This window comes from Gossypium raimondii, chromosome 5 (assembly GCF_025698545.1).
Source record: "Gossypium raimondii isolate GPD5lz chromosome 5, ASM2569854v1, whole genome shotgun sequence".
NCBI lineage: Eukaryota > Viridiplantae > Streptophyta > Magnoliopsida > Malvales > Malvaceae > Gossypium > Gossypium raimondii.
The window spans coordinates 25,148,093-25,165,488 of NC_068569.1; the positions used below are offsets into that span (position 1 = coordinate 25,148,093).

At 32.2% G+C, this 17,396-nt stretch overlaps 2 protein-coding genes across 6 annotated transcripts; one reads left to right on the forward strand and one right to left on the reverse strand.

The window, feature by feature from the left end:
• Nucleotides 1–1,456: 1,456 nt before the first annotated feature.
• On the reverse strand, nt 1,457–5,185 carry LOC105770341 (50S ribosomal protein L21, chloroplastic). The gene is made up of 5 exons (XM_012591501.2): nt 4,755–5,185; nt 4,495–4,575; nt 2,603–2,704; nt 2,451–2,525; nt 1,457–1,703 (listed from the first exon to the last, which is right to left on the reverse strand). Exons 1-5 carry the CDS (start codon nt 5,109–5,111, stop codon nt 1,632–1,634), a joined length of 687 nt encoding a protein of 228 aa, XP_012446955.1. The 5' UTR covers nt 5,112–5,185; the 3' UTR covers nt 1,457–1,631.
• Nucleotides 5,186–9,848: 4,663 nt separating this feature from the next.
• On the forward strand, nt 9,849–15,421 carry LOC105770343 (calcium-dependent protein kinase 11). Of its 5 annotated transcripts, XR_008196157.1 has the most exons (9): nt 9,849–10,567; nt 11,341–11,484; nt 11,578–11,730; nt 11,852–11,967; nt 13,022–13,129; nt 13,921–14,088; nt 14,215–14,439; nt 14,738–14,935; nt 15,045–15,421. XR_008196157.1 is itself a non-coding variant. In XM_052631398.1 (8 exons), exons 1-8 carry the CDS (start codon nt 10,012–10,014, stop codon nt 14,882–14,884), a joined length of 1,617 nt encoding a protein of 538 aa, XP_052487358.1. In that variant the 5' UTR covers nt 9,849–10,011; the 3' UTR covers nt 14,885–15,421. The 5 variants fall into 5 exon arrangements, 4 of the variants coding, with proteins under 4 accessions (XP_052487358.1, XP_012446960.1, XP_052487359.1 ...); XM_052631398.1 differs by having other exon boundaries at nt 14,738–15,421; XM_052631399.1 differs by having other exon boundaries at nt 10,087–10,567; nt 11,346–11,484; nt 14,738–15,421.
• The last annotated feature ends 1,975 nt before the right edge of the window (nt 15,422–17,396 follow it).

Here is a 17,396-nt window from a genome sequence, read left to right on the forward strand (position 1 = left end):
AAGTAATCAGATTAAAATAAACCCTAACAACAATATGCTAACTCATGATTTTATAAATGGTGAGAAGGTTTTGTGGCGAGAGGCAAAAGAAGCTTTAGAGCTTGGTAAAAAATTAGGTCTACGAGCCATCGAGAATGAAGAGGAGGTGATTAAGGAGCTGGTACAAATTGAAGAAAGAAGATTGAATATGGATTGTTAATGGAGTGATGAGGGAGTCTCCTTGCTTATTGATTGTCACTGCTCATGTGCACAGTTTTGTTTGTAAACATGTTTAATTATATGCTCATGAGCATGTTTGAGATACATTCTTTTAATGTTCGTGAATATGTTCGAGATACGTTCGTTTAATGTTCGTGAACATGTTCAATTAAGTTAAACAAACATGATCGTAAACATTAATTCAAATGAACATGAACATACATAATTTTAAATAAACGAACACGAACAAAAATTTTGAAATTCCTACAGAACACGAACAAGTTTAAAAGATAAACAAACAAATATGAATATGGGTCCGTTCGTTCAAACTTGATTCATTTACAATTCTATCACAATAGATGGTATTTGATATATATATATATATATATATATATATATACATGAATTAAGTTTACATTTTGAAATTTAACATCTACGATGAGAGTAGTTGATAATGTATAAGCATCAATTGTATTTGTCAGTGCATATCAGTTTTAAGTGAAAAGAAGTCCTACTAGTATCATGCTACCTCTGTTGAATTAGTATTTTCTTCTAATTTTCTCTTTTCAAATTTGAACATTTTCTAATTTTCTTTTTCAAATTTGAACATTTTACGGAGATTAAAATAAGGTACAATCCATCAAATGAGTCTTAATTCAATTAATATGAATATTGTTGTTAAATTACTGTTATATAATATTCTTTGTTAAAATCACTTGACTATACAAAAAATTTATTTAAGTTACCGGATTGTTAAAATCACTGCTATATGACATTTTCTCTTCACATCGCTTGCACCAAAGCTCTCATTCCACTTCTCTTATACAATTCAAATTTTTTTTTTTATAAAACAGCTTTGAACATCATAAATTTAAGAATCAAAATAGAAATAACATTTTTTTTCCAATCTCCATCATTGACCATTAGATAAAACTCGCTACTTAAAACTCGCTAGCCAAATTTTTTATTTTAAACTTAACAATACAGTAACTTAAATAAAAACTTTTGAATAATTCAATAATGATTTTACAAATTTTAGGTGACCAAATCATAAACTTATTAGATAACCTTGAGTGTAGTCTACTCAAAATCAAATTCAATACAATAATAGGAATCCAAAAGAAGGCAACCCAACCTGCTCAGAAAATAGTTCCACTTACCAAACCAGCCTTACTTTTAAGACGTGCAGTCTTTGCATTTCCTTCAATATATATTTGAACTTTAGTATGGCAGTTGCAAACTCAGGAAAAGAAATAAATGGTTGGTAATCAAAATTTCATAAAATAATCATTTTGACAATTAATGCTGATTTGTTAGAGTTATATCAATCTTCAAGCCAACTCCAAATACATACAAAATGAAGAGGAGGAAAGGAACTCCATGATACATTCATAAGTTAAGGCTCCTTATCATCCAATCCTCCACAAGGAATCTTAGGACTCGAGTGTGACAGCCGGATAGTCTTGGTAGCCTGTGATGCCTGTTATCCTTATCCGAGTATTTGGCTGCAACAGTAAATCATTAAAAGCTTCACATAATTATGAGGTCAAAGAAAAACATCTAAAAATATTCTTTTAGCATAGCTCGAACTGCTGAGCATTTTTGGAACATATACAGATAAAAAAATGGTGAGGTTATATATTTAGCACCTATGAGAAAGAAATGTCAATATCAAGAAAGTAAAAATATCCAGGACTATGTTGCATGGACTCAGCAGCTATGCTGGCAACCAGTTCGAAGTCTGTGGCTCCACGAGCTGGGTGCAAGCGGCAAATTGCATGAAGACAGCTTCAGGAAGTGGCATCAAGCCAGAAGAGGGAACAAAAGATGGAGAGGAGGATAGGAGGGCAGTAGTTTTGGTTTAGTTAAATTGAGAAAACAGATGATAAGACCTAAATTCGTCAGCCTAGTAATTCATGGCTCCAAAAAGATATGAGCAAATGACAGGAAACCAAGTTTAGGAAGAGGTCCCAGGACCAAAAGAGACAACAGCTCATGTGAAGAAAGAAGGCTTCGGTTTGGTGGAGTTGAACTAGATAACTAGATGACAGAATTAATCTTATTTCGCTGCTTCTCCAAATGCAGCAGATGGCAAATAAATAGGTAAATAGAATAATAATAATACATAATAACATATTTATTTGACATACCAAACAACTTAATCACCATCAAAAATTATATTTCTGTAGAAATCAGAATCATAATATTCAGTAGCTAGTTCACCAATCAATTTTTAAGCCAAAAAGTCATACCTGTCGATGACCAATATTTCTCCGATAATTTTTCTTCTTCTTATATTTGAAGACAACTACTTTTGGGTTTAGTCCCTGCAAGTAAAAAGAAAATACATGGTTTTCCAATATGATAAAAAAGGGTAAATGCAAAATATCAGGAGGTAATATACCTGCTCCTCAACAACAGCATGTACAGCAGCATTAGTTACCACAGGTTTTCCGATATATGTAGTTGTTTTTGTTCCCACAAGTAATACCTTGTTTAGAACAATCTGTGAAACAAAATCAATTTGATCTTTTAAGGAAGTAGACAACAAAATATGAAATTGAAAGTTGACAGGCAATGAAATGACTATACTCTGGAATAAAAAGTTCACAAAAGTCTAGTGATGGAACAGATACACATGTTATCACAGCCAGGCAACACCATCTACGGCCATTACAAAGATTAACGAAAGCAACAGTTTTCCAGGAAACATATCAAGTACACAAAGCTCTTAAATTTTAGGTACTCAGGAAGGTCCCTGTGTCCACAATAGGCATCTCATTTAAGTTCCTAATACTTCAAACATAAATTTAAACTGATTCAATATCAGTAAGGGAACTATTTGAAAGGGAGGGCAATAAAATTACTCGGACTATAAAAGCTCATAAATTTAGAAAATGCCCACCAAAGGCTGAAATGGGAGCACATTAGTAGTAGGGAGAAAAAAGCATGGTCTTTGTTTCTCAAATCATAACAGAAAGTGTTTACACTTCCAATCACAGCATAGTTCTAACACTAACTTAAAAACGTGAGAGAAGTGCAGCAATAGTCATACCAAAACAAGGACTAAACTTTTTTCTCATCTATTTGAAGTGTTACAAAGATGGTAATTCACAAAGAACATAGGATTAGAGTTCAACCTAACAACTCTATTCTAACGCCTAACCTTCATACCACATGAGCTAAGTCCATGTTGCATATAATCTTTAGCTTTACAATATTAAGTTTGTGCTTGGTGGGAAAGCGATACTAATGTGTTCTCTTCTTTCTTTTCTCATATATGTAGTCTGTAGAGCACTACTATATCAGAGATATGTCATTTAGATTATTATTATCAAAACTTTCAGGTATGCTCTCACATACATCTGGGGTTTTTTCAATGTAACAAGCAAAGACTTCATTATGCTCTTTAGATCTACAGATTGCTGGTCCTTCTTGGCAATTCACCTATGATAACAATCTTGATCGACAAAACCCAAATGCCTAAAACTAGCTCTGTACCTTCCATCACAGTAATCTGTGCAAACAAAGAAAACTAAATATCCAATATTTTCATGTCATAGATGAATGAAGGAATAGACAATCAATCAATTCTTTGTTCCAGCAAACAACACTGCAGTTCCTAGAACAAATGTATCAGCTAAATGCATTCCACTATGTTTGATATTGATGCCCAAAGCTTTCTTCAAGAAAAAAAAAAAAAAAAAAATGCCCAAAGCTAGCAAGGAAGAAAAGAAATGGGAGAAATACTGTTAAGTCTCCACCAAAGATAAGTGCTTGGAAAAGGAAAGCACGGCCAAATAAATGGTCAAGGGCCAGCTCTAGTCTATTCAAATGCATGCCAAATAACAAGAGCTTAATCTTGTAGGAGATACACCAGTAGACAGAATACACTATCCAGCAATCACTTCAGAAATATTGAATGACTACAATACCGAACAAAATTTGTATGCAAAAGCTAAAACCACCAAGAAAGATAACACCATTGCCATTTCACGACCTCTCCATGATAATGGAAGCCAAAGTATATTCCAATTATTTGGTACAACTTTTGGCTGTTTGCCTTTCTCCCCTCTCCAAATTGTGACCGGAAGATTATGCATAACCACGTATGCCATGTAATTAAAAAATGCAAGCAAAAGTACAACATTACAAACCACATCACGACTGCAAGCTTGTTTTAACCATGCTTGACCGTGCAAGGAATTCAAATACTTCAACAAAGATAACAGTTCCTGAAGCAAATAAAATTTCACAAGAGGATCTAAGAAAACGTAAAAAATCTGAATCACCAACCTTATCGTTGACATTTGCACCTTTCAGTCTCTGGGTGTAGAGATATCTTCCAGGGAAAACAATGTATTGGCGACCCCCAATCTAAAACAAAACCAAAGTAAATTAATCGAACACATAGCAGGCAACAAAATTTTGTTAGACATAAACACGAATTATACATTAAAACCAAAAATACATTCAGGGTAGTAGCTAAACTACACTAATAGCACTTAAAAATGCCAAAAACGCATATAAATTCTAAACTCAAAGCCATAACTCACCATAACAACAGCAAAAATCTCTTCCCTTTTGGGTTCTTCCTTGGAAGCCTCAACAACCGAAGCTGGTTCCGGTTCCGGTTCTGGTGCTGCTTCGGGTTCTGGTTCGGGCTCGACGTTATCAGGTTCAACATCGACAACGGCAGCGTCGGATTCAGAAGATTTGGGGATTGTAAAAAATGTGGGTGTTTTGGAGAGGAGAGAAGTGAGCTTCAAAGAAACGGGTTTAGGGATAGAGAAGATGGGAATTTTGGGAGGAGAAGAAAGAAAACAACTTTGGTGGTGACGATTTGCAACGTTGCATTGAGTGGCGAAAGAAGAAGAGAGAACCAAAGTACTAAAGGTAGCAGAAGACGCCATTGGTATTGAGTAATGCAGATGAGATTAGCCCACTGCAAAAGCAAGAACTAAGCATTCACCTCTATAGCAGAATAGACTTATCCTATCCATTTTTATTGTCTAATGTCTAACATACCCTTTGGATTATTTTTTTTCAAAAAGAAAATAGATAAATATGATTAGATTTGCATATGCTATAATTAAATTTAAATAATAATTTATTAATAACTAATCATTTCTAATTTGTATTTTATAAAAGTGTGATAGCTTATCTGAAACTTTAAAATTATATATTTTTAATTATATATTTTTTTTAATTTTTAAGTGATGATGTAGCTTAATCTTACAATTTTGTATCATCTAGCTTTTATGAAATTCAAGTTCAAGTGTCAAGTGGACTTAGTTACCAAATTCAGGTATCAAACTGGAGCAAAAAAGATACATATATCAAAGTAGATCTAGTTGTCAAGTTCAAATGTCAAAAGCTACATTAACTCAAAAATATTTATAATGTTTTCCCAAATTTTATTTTTATAAATATGATAAGTATGTATGATACAAAATCTCAATAGACATTAGAGTTATAATATTAAAATACATTAGAATCTTCATCATATGGTATATCGAGCATTTACCTTAATAGATATCTACTTATAATACGATATTTATAACACTCCTTTTACATGTCCATTGATGAATAATAAATTTCATTAAAACTTTGTTAAGATAAAAATCCAAAAAAGATTTCTTTGTAAAAAAAAAAGTACGCATACTTTTAACGTATAACATGTTGCCTTATTAAAAATTTACCAGAACGAAAGCTTAGTCAAAAGGAAAAAGAGTATAGCACATAATTACACTCGTTTGTTGTAACATCACTTAAGATCTCTAAGTTAATACATGTCAATCTCTTATCAGTTTTTCAAATGTTGAAGTAGGTAATGCTTTGGTGAACTTATCTATTAAATTATTGCTTAAACAATTCTATTGATCATCTACATCACCATTCTGCAAACGATTGTGCATGAGGGAAAACTTTAGGGAAATATGTGTTTAGCCCCATTTCTATTGTTTTTGTCTTGGAGAAGCATAAAATCTTATTAGCAAATTTATAACAAATTTTATATCAGGTCGCGTGTTATTAACAAGATATAATGAAGCTCATATAGCACTAAGATATGATACTTCTAGATCAAGTATTTCTTTATCATTTTTTTTAGTTGACAAAAAAGTGATTTTTATTTATATCTAACGATCTTATAACTATTTCGTACTCATGGATGTGTTGCATGTTGTCAAGTCTTTTTAGGATCTTTTTCTTATATGCTGAATGATGAAAAAAAATCATATGTTAAGTGTTGGATTTAAAAGTGAAAATTAGAAAAAAAAATTCTTAAAGAATATACTTGTGCGGCTTACTCTCAAGAAAAAAATTAGAACTTCACTAACTAAAGTTGATGTTTGTCCCTGCGGGGATCGACTGACAAAAGTTTTAAGAATTCAAGAGAAGGTTATGGCGAGACGAGACGTTTATCATTACGATAGGTGTCAAGTGGAAGTGCAGTGATGTATGCAGCTGAGGCATCCTAACAAACCGGTAGACTTGAACCTTGTTCCTACATGACCCGATCAATTCTATCAGGCACTCGCCATCTACTTTCATTGTTCAACTCTTTGACAACACGAAAAATCTATTGTTCAACTCTTTGACAACATGAAAAAACCAAAAGCTCTGCCCTCCCTCTCTATCTATCCATAGGATGGAAGGGCGGAGGCCTTTGGTGTCTCCTCCAGTCAAGAATTGAGGCTTCATAATCACTACCCAATATGTTTTTCCTTTTCTCGCACGCCTTTCTTCGTTCATGGTTTGATATTTCGGTGTCCTAGGCGTAGAGGAACAACACCAATCCATCCCGAACTTGGTGGTTAAACTCTACTGCGGTGACGATATTGTAGGAGAGGTCCTGCGGCAAAATAGCTCGAGGCCAGGATGATAAAAAGCTTAACACCTCTCATTCTTATTACTTTTTCAATATGAAAAAGTAATAAAAATGGAAAATGAAAAGGTTGTCTTATTCAAAACCCCAATTATGAAATCCCCTCTCTCCCACTTCACACCTCGGAACGCATTGTTCTTATAAAGAGAAAGACACTTTCACATCTTCTTAACCCGAAATGGCTGGGGAGAGGAAAGGTTCCTTTTTTTTAGGGTACTCTTGGAACAGATCCAGTGGAGATGAGGTGGGGCCTATAGCTCAGAGGATTAGAAACTTATTGCATATTTGAAATAAGTGATTTTTATTTATATCTAACAATCTTATAACTATTTCGTACTCATGGATGTGTTGTACGTTGTCAAGTCTTGTTAGGATCTTTTTCTTATATGTTGAATGATGAAAAAAAAAATCATATGTTAAGTGTTGGATTTAAAAGTGAAAATTAGAAAATTTTATTTTTTTCTTAAAGAATACACTTGCGCGGCGTAATCTCAAAGAAAAAAAAATTAGAACTTCATTAACTAAAGTTAATGTCGAACTTATTGCATATTTGAAACGAATATGTGTTATTTATCCACTATGTAAAATATTTTGATATTATACGATTTCGATAGATGCTTTTATAAAATAGTCAAATATATGTTATCAACTTGCCACTTTTTGCTTGTGAGATTGATTGCTCAAATAATTAGATTAAGAGCAAAACACAATTAAACAACCCATCTTACTATGATGGCTAGCTTATATCTCAAACATTTAATAATTATTGTATGTCAATTTTAATAATAGTTGCAAATCCATTTGCTTATACACAAAAGATTATGATATTTTATATAGAGTAATACTTGCATGCATCAAGTCAATAATTTATAAATCATATTAGATTTGACGTTTGGTTAGAAGCCAAATATTTCACATTTTTTAAAATATAGATGTGCAATATATGTTCAATTACTCCACCACAATAGACAAAATCGATTATGAATGTATATTGGACATTAGTCTCCTATTATTGATATTTTTAACATGATAGACCAATTGGTTCAAAAAAATCAATGTAAAAGAAAAATAATGACTCAAAATCAAGATGATTATATAGTGGACATAGATACTCGATCTAAAACATAACTATTCATAAAACTTTAAAAGAATTCCAAGTACTTGAAAATGATTTTTTTAAATAAAGAGATAGATAAGTTATGTCAATATAAGAAAAGTTGAAACCAAAATGAAAAAGTTTTCGATAATGTTCTTGCATTATATATTAATGTTGAAATAATGAATAAAATGAGGCTGAAAATCCAGAAAATTAATTGGTGAAAATGAAAAATAAACCATATTTTAAATAGAATTAAATTCAATTCCAAAGTGTAAAGGTTTTAAACCTATAATTCTAAGCACCTAAAAATATAAAGTCAATAGGGTGGAAATTAGTAGTCTGGGAAATGAAAAAATTTGAAGTTCTAAAATATAAATAATGACTTAAATATTAAGTGGGTTTTCACAAAATTTTAGTATTGTTTATGAACAAGATTTTCATAATTGAAATGGTGGTTGAATCGGTTAGGTCATCGGGTCGTCGGTGTAATTGATTTGGACATTTGAATGGTGGTTGTATCAGCTCACGACTCAATCAATTTAAAGTATTTCTCCGGTCCAATTGACCGGTTCAGATCAATTCGTAACCATGATTGATTATGAAAAGATATAATGTTTTTAAGTGGTGGATGCAATCAACTTTAGATATCTTATTAATTTAGCATGTCATGAAAAACTTGATATGCGTTTAATGGTTATTATTATAACATTTTGTATGTATAACTACATAGTGAAATCTATACTACGATTTTTGAAAGATTTAGAATGTTAGAAGCATATAAAATTCCATGAAAATTATTCAATATGCGTAATGATTGAAATAATTTAGACATATGTGATAAAATAGTTGAACGAAGATTGCAAAATGATCCAACATGCTTATATTTTTTTATAAAAAATTAAGATCATAATTTATTATAATTTTGTATATCTTGATCTAAATGTTATTGAAACTCCTCAAAAGATTACAAAATAGTAAATTATTAAAAAAAGATTTGAGAGCAAAATACTCAACTTCACACTAAGCATATAAATTTTTTATCGATATTTAAAATAAAACACATCAATTAAGTATGCTAATGGTTGTAAAAAACACAACACATCATCTTGATAAAAGAATCATTGGTCCAGGAGTTGGAGCAGAAGCATCATATTGCAGTGCTATAAATTAAATATATTTCTCTTAAAATTTTCTTCACTTATAACCTTAAGAAGAAGAAGAATATAAATGTTTTAGAATTCAAAATTAAAATAGTTTTGACCTACTAAATTATGTGTATAATATTTCTTTTTAAAATTTAGTAAAAATTTAAAGAAGCATATTATATATTTAGAGAAAATATTATAAATAATTTAATTATAAAATGAATATTCATTGTAATAAAAGTTAGAAATAAAATTTTATACCATTACGTTTATAAATATATTAATATATATTTTTTTGACAATTAAACTACTGATATAAATTATAAAAATAGGGACATAAATTTATTTGATATAAATTACTTTAAAAATTACAAGTGATAACATAATGATTTTTAGTTTTATTAAAAAAAACTATTTACAGAATATAGCTTCTTAATTATTCTTTTTTAAGAAAATAGCATTTATTATATTAAATTAATAAATTTACTTTTTCTATTTCTATTTTCACTCACAAAATGCAAAATTTGTAGTAATAGGAGGAAAAAGAAAATCCAAATCGGGAAGCTTTGAGCTTTGTTTCCGGCTAATTGTAAAAATACGTTGTCTCCATTGAAGGAGAGTGGAAGCGTGCGAGAGAGAGAGAGAGAGAGAGAGAGATCCCATCTGAGATATTTGTGGCAATGAATAAGAAAATTGCAGGATCGTCCTCGAGACCAAGAAAGCCCACAGGTACGGTTTTACCATACCAAACCCAGAGAATAAGGGACCACTATTTCTTGGGCAAGAAGCTTGGGCAAGGCCAATTTGGCACCACCTACCTATGTACCGACAAGGTTACTGGTATCCGTTACGCTTGCAAATCTATCCCAAAGCGCAAGCTCGTCTGCCGTGAAGATTACGATGACGTCTGGAGGGAGATCCAGATCATGCATCATTTGTCTGAGAACCCATTCGTGGTTCAGATCAAGGGAACTTACGAAGATGCCGTGTTTGTTCATTTGGTTATGGAGCTTTGTGCGGGTGGGGAACTTTTTGATAGGATCGTGGCTAAAGGTCATTATAGTGAAAGAGAGGCTGCTAAGCTTATCAAAACCATTGTTGGTGTCGTTGAGGCTTGTCATTCCCTTGGGGTTATGCATAGAGATCTCAAACCTGAGAATTTCTTGTTTGATACTCCCGCTGACGATGCCGTTCTCAAGGCTACCGATTTTGGCTTGTCCGTCTTCTATAAACCAGGTTGCTTCTGGGTTTTCTTTTGTTTCTATGTTACTCTTGATTCTCTTTAATTAAAGGTGCTTTTTTTGGTTGAATGATTAATGTAGTTCTGTAAGAACCATGAATAGAGTTTTCTCTGATTTTGGTTTAATTATCTGATTGGACGTTGAGGATTTTATTCATTCTTCGACACCTTGCGGTAGGATATTGATATCTGATATTGGTTGTTTCCATGGTTGGGATTTCCTTTTGATTTTATTGTAATCATGTTGTATTAAATTGAATTGATTCTTTGAAAGTCTTGGGATAATTAATTTTCACCGTGATGATTCACTGCATGTTCTTCAGGTACTGTTCATTAGGATCAATTTCCCTTAGGATGTAATGCTTGGTGTGTATTTTCCAAAATTCATATTAATTTAAAAAAAAATTGTGAGGAACTTCGGTTCTGGTCTTTTGAATGGAACAATGTTCTGTTTTGCATAGACCATCTTTTACGAAGGTTTTATGGTTTCAGTTTTTGTCCATAATTAATGCACTAAATATCTAATTCAATTGAATATATTAAATGAGATGGTTCAATGATCAGCATGTTTTTCGGAAAACTCCTTGCTGATGTAAAGATTAGCACCATTAGATTATTGTGTTGTGCTTCATTACTAAACTCTGCTTGTAGGAATCAGCATTGAATTGCACCTCTTGCATTCACTAATGCTTTGCCTTATATTTTTCTGTGAATGTTTTCTTTCATGGTTAATGGGGCTTACTTTTTTTTTTATCCTTTTTCATTCCAGGACAGTATTTTAGTGATGTTGTTGGGAGTCCCTTTTATGTTGCGCCAGAGGTTTTGTTGAAGCATTATGGACCAGAAGCAGATATATGGAGTGCTGCTGTTATCCTATACATCTTGTTGAGTGGGGTTCCGCCATTTTGGGCAGGTATTCATTTCAATACTGTACTCCCTGCAACGGTTAGTGCCATTCTTGTGTTCTCATATCGTAAATGTACTTACCTTCCCTCTCAACTTGCAGAAACTGATTCAGGAATCTTCAGACAGATTTTACATGGAAAAGTTGATTTTGAATCTGAGCCATGGCCTAGTATCTCTGAAAGTGCAAAAGATCTGTTAAGAAAGATGCTTGAAAGGGACCCACAGAAAAGAATTACTGCCTATGAGGTTCTATGTAAGTTATTTGAATACTATGCGATATATTTTATTATTTCTTTTCTATAACATGGGAATGACAGCGTCCTATCTTTATTGTATGTGTATAAGTCACAATTGTGGGTTGATTTATGCATCAGGTCACCCATGGATTGTGGATGACAGAGTTGCCCCAGACAAGCCTCTGGATTCCGCTGTATTATCACGTTTGAAGAAGTTCTCAGCAATGAACAAACTTAAAAAGATGGCTCTGCGTGTATGTGATTTTCCTGTTTTTCATCTTACTAATGATCTCTAGTTATAGGAAAATTTTCCCCAGAATCTGACAGTGAACTCATTATTTAGTTATCTTTTTTACTGAATTTAGCATCTTCTTGCTGAAGGATTTTTATTGCATAATTTGTGTTGTAGCTTTTAGAAAGTAATGAGTGATATCTAAAATTAGAATGAATCCTGTCTTGGGCCACGAGAATAAAAATCATCAAAAACCTGAATGTTTATGAGATCAGTAATATCTGATATAAAATTAGAGATAAGAAAAATAGTATGCCAAAGTTGAGTAATAAGATATGACAGTTCTTGGCATATGAGTATTAATGTTGTTTTTGCTATTACACTGTAAACTATGAGTATGGTCTTATGAAAATGTATTTTACGTCTGAAGCACAGGTTTGTGGCATAATAAATAGAGAATAAGAATGGAAGTTTATCTAGGTATAAGATTCAGCTGCATTTTACACTCGATCATGGAAGATATAATTTGCAGCTTTTGTTAGCATGGTGTAGCACTGTGATCCAATGCATTCTGCATTTAAATATGTTGGGTGTTTATATTTGATATGGAACCCAACTATTGCTTATTTTAATTCTTCACTTGGGTAGCATTATCAGTTTTTGTAGAGATACAAGCTTCTCCTTTCCCTTCCCCTTTCACTGAACTTTTACTGTTGATTTTTTGTGTCTGCGTTGGACTCTCATGTTTATGTCTCAGGCTTGTTTTACGCGAAATTGTTTGCGGTGAATCAAAATCCAGTTTTGGCTAAAGAGGGCTTAGTCAGACGGAGTTTAGGGGTCTGGGCTTTGAAAGGTTTCTAGGCAGAGGCATTTATGTTGTCCATAATGTTGAAATATTGTTAGGAAGCTATCATACTGAAATGATAGCCCCTGTAGTGGGCATCTCTTTTTGCTAAAATTGGTTGTTGCTGAATTGTGGTGGTGCGATCTTAAATTTCCTATTCCTGAAAATCTTCTTGAGCTTGATATATGTGTAGCGGACATTCTTCTTAAAATAACAAGCTTCAAACCATCAGCACCCACCAAGCAAGGGGAAGAAAAAGAAACAAAAAGAGAAAACAAAAGGAGCTGTTCATGCCAACAACTCACACAAAGGGAGGGCTAGAGATAGGGAAGAAGCAACGGTATCAGTAGCAGAATTTATTTCCATTTTCAGTAATGTTATAAATCATGGTGGTATAAAAAAAAGTAGCTTATCACACAAGTAACAAGTTCATCCATTCATATTTTTTGTTGTTACAATGATTCTGGGTCTGTGGTCAGCTGCATAATAGAATGCAACGTCCATTCTTCATTTTTGTTTCTCCAGCAAAACAAACTTTTGGTGTTGGCTAGCTTAGCTTGGGATTAGTTGGGTGGAGGCTGGAGTCTGGAATTTAACTTGTCTTAGCCTCGATGGTGGACATCATTTTTAGCATTAGTTGTTTGGAGTAGAAGTCAGGATTCTAATCTCTTAAACTTTGATGCATATTAACTTCATCCGGGGCTTGTGATAAAATACTACCTCATACCATCCTTTCACCCTAAGAAGTAAATCTGCTAGCAAGTAGTTTCCTGAGAACTATAAGGGGCATGGACTGCAGCTTGGGATGGAAAGAAGCCAAAACTATTGTAACTCTGTTTTTACTCAAAAAATTTTGTTTTCCTTTTCGGTTACATTGTTCTGCTATAATTCATGATTGTAGAAAAATAGTTTATTTCTCAAAGTTTATCCCTTCATATTCGTACAATGAATACAACTTCCAGTTGCCATCTTTGTGTTGTTTGACAAAACAGGCATATGCATGAAAGAAAGCAGCCACAAGACTTAATTTTCTGTCTTGGTTGTTTGGGTCACTCTGGCAAATACTATTCCTTCTTAATATTTATATATGTTTCACACATCTTTTATGATGGAAAATAAATTCTTTTGCAGGTCATAGCAGAGAGACTCTCTGAGGAAGAAATTGGTGGCTTGAAAGAGTTGTTCAAAATGATTGATACAGACAACAGTGGGACGATTACATTTCAGGAACTCAAAGATGGTTTAAAGAAAGTGGGATCTGAACTTACAGAAACGGAAATCAAGGCTTTAATGGAAGCTGTAAATACACCTTTTTGAGTTATTGAATTTAATGTTTGTGCCATAATCTAAGTTTGGTACTCTCCACTATTACAACATGGTCGAGTCTCACAATTTCAGTTATTATTGCCTTGGGTATTTTGGCAGGCTGATATTGATAATAGTGGAACAATTGACTATGGTGAATTCCTTGCTGCTACACTGCACATAAATAAGATCGAGAGAGAGGAAAACTTAGTTGCTGCTTTCTCCTTTTTTGACAAAGATGGTAGTGGTTATATCACCATTGATGAACTTCAACAAGCTTGCAAAGAGTTTGGTCTAGGTGATGTGCATCTGGATGAGATGATCAAAGAAATTGACCAAGATAATGTAAGTATATCAGGCCAATTGGACATTCAAACTTGAAGTTATTCTTTCACATTCTCCATTCTAGAAGTTATATAGACATGGTTTTCACATATCATCATCATGGTCACATCGATGTTATCACTGAGATGAACGTGTACGAGTATATTTATATTGGAAAAGATGAATGTATTACTTGTAGAGTACAGTTTAGCATTAAAGTTTCTGTTCATTCTAGCTAGATACGTAAGCATGTAGGGATAAAACATCAAAATTGCAATTTCTTATTCGGAGGTGTTCTTATGATTACATAAAATTGCAGGATGGGCGAATAGACTATGGGGAGTTTGCTGCAATGATGAGAACGGGTGATGGGGGTATGGGAAGGAGCAGATCATTGAGAAGCAGCCTAACCTTCAGTATAGCTGATGCGTTTGGAATGAAAGACCCAACACAGGATATTAAATGAAACCATGTTACTCGGATATGAGTGTCGGATACAGGTATGTATCCAACACAGGTATGTTTAAAATTTTCAACGTTTTTCCATGTATTTAGAAGGTCCTTGAATTGTTATATCTCTATACCGATGTTCGAATATGCACATCCCAAACGGGTGTCGAACACAGGTATTTCAAGAAACGGAGAGTCGTAACAACATAGAATGAAATCCAATCTCTTGCATAGTTAGCTGCACTTTGTCAAACTGAAATCGAAAGTTAGTTACACTGACGTAACGTTCCATTTGAGTTGCCATAGGGTGTCGATGCTTCTTTAGGTTGATGGATGAATTTTATTCACTCATTTACTTAGGAATGTGAAGACCGTCATTTTCTTGCCTAGCTTAATAATGGTTAGAGGAAATGGCTCAGCTGCTATGCTTTTCAGTAGAATAAATAGTCAGTGTAGTTCACTAATTGTCGGCATGATAGAAGTTTGTAGCCATCAGACAATTAGTGCTTGTAATTTTCTATTTATAATGAAACAATAATGTTTGTTGCTTTAATTTGTTTACCTTCTTATATAGTTTTTTTTTACACATCCACACTCACAAACAAACACAGGAGAAGAGTTTCACTTGTACTAATGAAAAACTGTTAGTTTTACAGAATTCTGTTATTTTTACACTCTTTATATTTTTCATTTTAATTATTGTATTATTAATTTATGCATACCAAAGTTTTAAGTTATTATTATTATTATTATGTTTTAAGTTATTTAAGTATGGGATAAATCTAAAATTATATATAAACTTTGATTTAATGTGTAATTATATACATGAATTTTAATTTGGTGTAATTATACACGTGAAACTTTAATTGTGGTTCAAATATATACTTTAATCATGCACATTTAAATAAATAAATACATCAATTTATTTTTATATTGGATAAATATAATTATTTATTTATGTAATATATAAACATAAAACGATGTTATATTAATAATTGTGCTAACAGTTTACAAGAATTGGATCAAATCAAAATTTCATGTATAGAATTATATAAAATTAAAGTTCATGTATATAATTAAATATCAAATTATAATTTTAAAATTTAATAAATTACAAATGAATTTGAATAAATTATTTCTATTTCCAACCATAAACGTATGGTGTTTGTAAAACTTCTTAATTATTTAAAAAATAATTGTGGTAACCTTTTGACATTTAATTTTGGAAAAGAATAACATGTATCACCTAAAAACTTTATCATTAACCAAGTTAAATAAATAAAGATAAACAGTATTTTAAAGGTTGTTTATAAACGAACTCAACATTGAATAAAATTTTTCAAACTTGTTTATTGTTTCATTATCATATAATTATTTGTGTGCTTATTATATTTATAATATAATAACTATTAATATTTTATTTAATTATTCTATATCCAAAAATAAGATATATATATGTGTTTATTGTTTGTTTATTATTCACGAACATCACTCGTGAATTGTTGAATTATATGTTAAAAGCATATTCACGAGATTATTGGTTTAAATTAAACTAATTAACATATATTATTTATTTGAATATAAATACGCATAGCTTTAAATATAAATAACCAATAAAAAACATTGTTGAAAGATAATTATAAAACGAACATATATAATATCAAAAATAAAAACAACCCAAAAAACAAACCCAAGTCCATCAGTCCAAAAATGGATATCAAATTGAACTTAATATTTAAAAAATAGTCGGCAGAATGATGAAGAGGAAGGTTAGCATGAGTTCGATATGTTAATAGTAAAGTGGGTATTGCGGTGCAGGCCTAGGAGGAGGCAAATTCAGGTGCCAATCTTATCTCTCTGCTTTCGTGTTAATTAATGGTAGTGCTTATCTTCTGATGTTTCTACTTCGCAGTCCACTTTTTATTACTCTTACAGCCTCTTTAGTTGACTGCAGTAGTCCACGCCCTTTCCTTGTTTTCATCATTTGGTGTTCAATACAATGCCATTCTACATTCTAAAAAAATTACATAATCATATTGTACTTACCTAATTACTCATTAAGATTTCATCAGTCTCCAATAATAATGCAAACATGAAGAGAGAGTGAAAGAGAAAGAGGGGATAGCTTCTATAAATGTACTGGTGAATTTTCCCTATCCTGCAAGAAACCATATGAGCTGCTGGAAAATCCTTTTGTCGCCAACACAGTAGATTCCTATGGAACTAGATGCTCCATATAAATAAGTGAAGACATTTTCTATGAAAATACCATCCTAACTAGCAAGAGATGTCAGGATCAATTCTCCTACAGAGTTATAATTACAACATGTACCCCTACATTTTGCCCAACATCCACTGATTTATAACAGCATATAAAAACATGGTTTATATCTTTTACTGCCCCACATCTACAACAGCTTGTCGATATACCGATTCCTTTCTCCACCAATCTATTACTCTATTCCTCAACACATTCCAAACAAATATAGATTAATACTAGAATAATTTATAATTAGTCAAATATGTTT

Coding starts and splice junctions, on each gene's coding strand:
- LOC105770341 (XM_012591501.2), bottom strand. CDS start 5,111: ATGGCGTCTTCTGCTACCTTTAGTACTTTGGTTCTCTCTTCTTCTTTC. Junction 2,526..2,602: donor ATGCTGTTGTTGAGGAGCAG/GTATATTACCTC, acceptor TTTTACTTGCAG/GGACTAAACCCAAAAGTAGT. Junction 1,704..2,450: donor GAAATATTGGTCATCGACAG/GTATGACTTTTT, acceptor TTACTGTTGCAG/CCAAATACTCGGATAAGGAT.
- LOC105770343 (XM_052631398.1), top strand. CDS start 10,012: ATGAATAAGAAAATTGCAGGATCGTCCTCGAGACCAAGAAAGCCCACA. Junction 10,568..11,340: donor GTCCGTCTTCTATAAACCAG/GTTGCTTCTGGG, acceptor TTTTCATTCCAG/GACAGTATTTTAGTGATGTT. Junction 13,130..13,920: donor GAGATAGGGAAGAAGCAACG/GTATCAGTAGCA, acceptor ATTCTTTTGCAG/GTCATAGCAGAGAGACTCTC.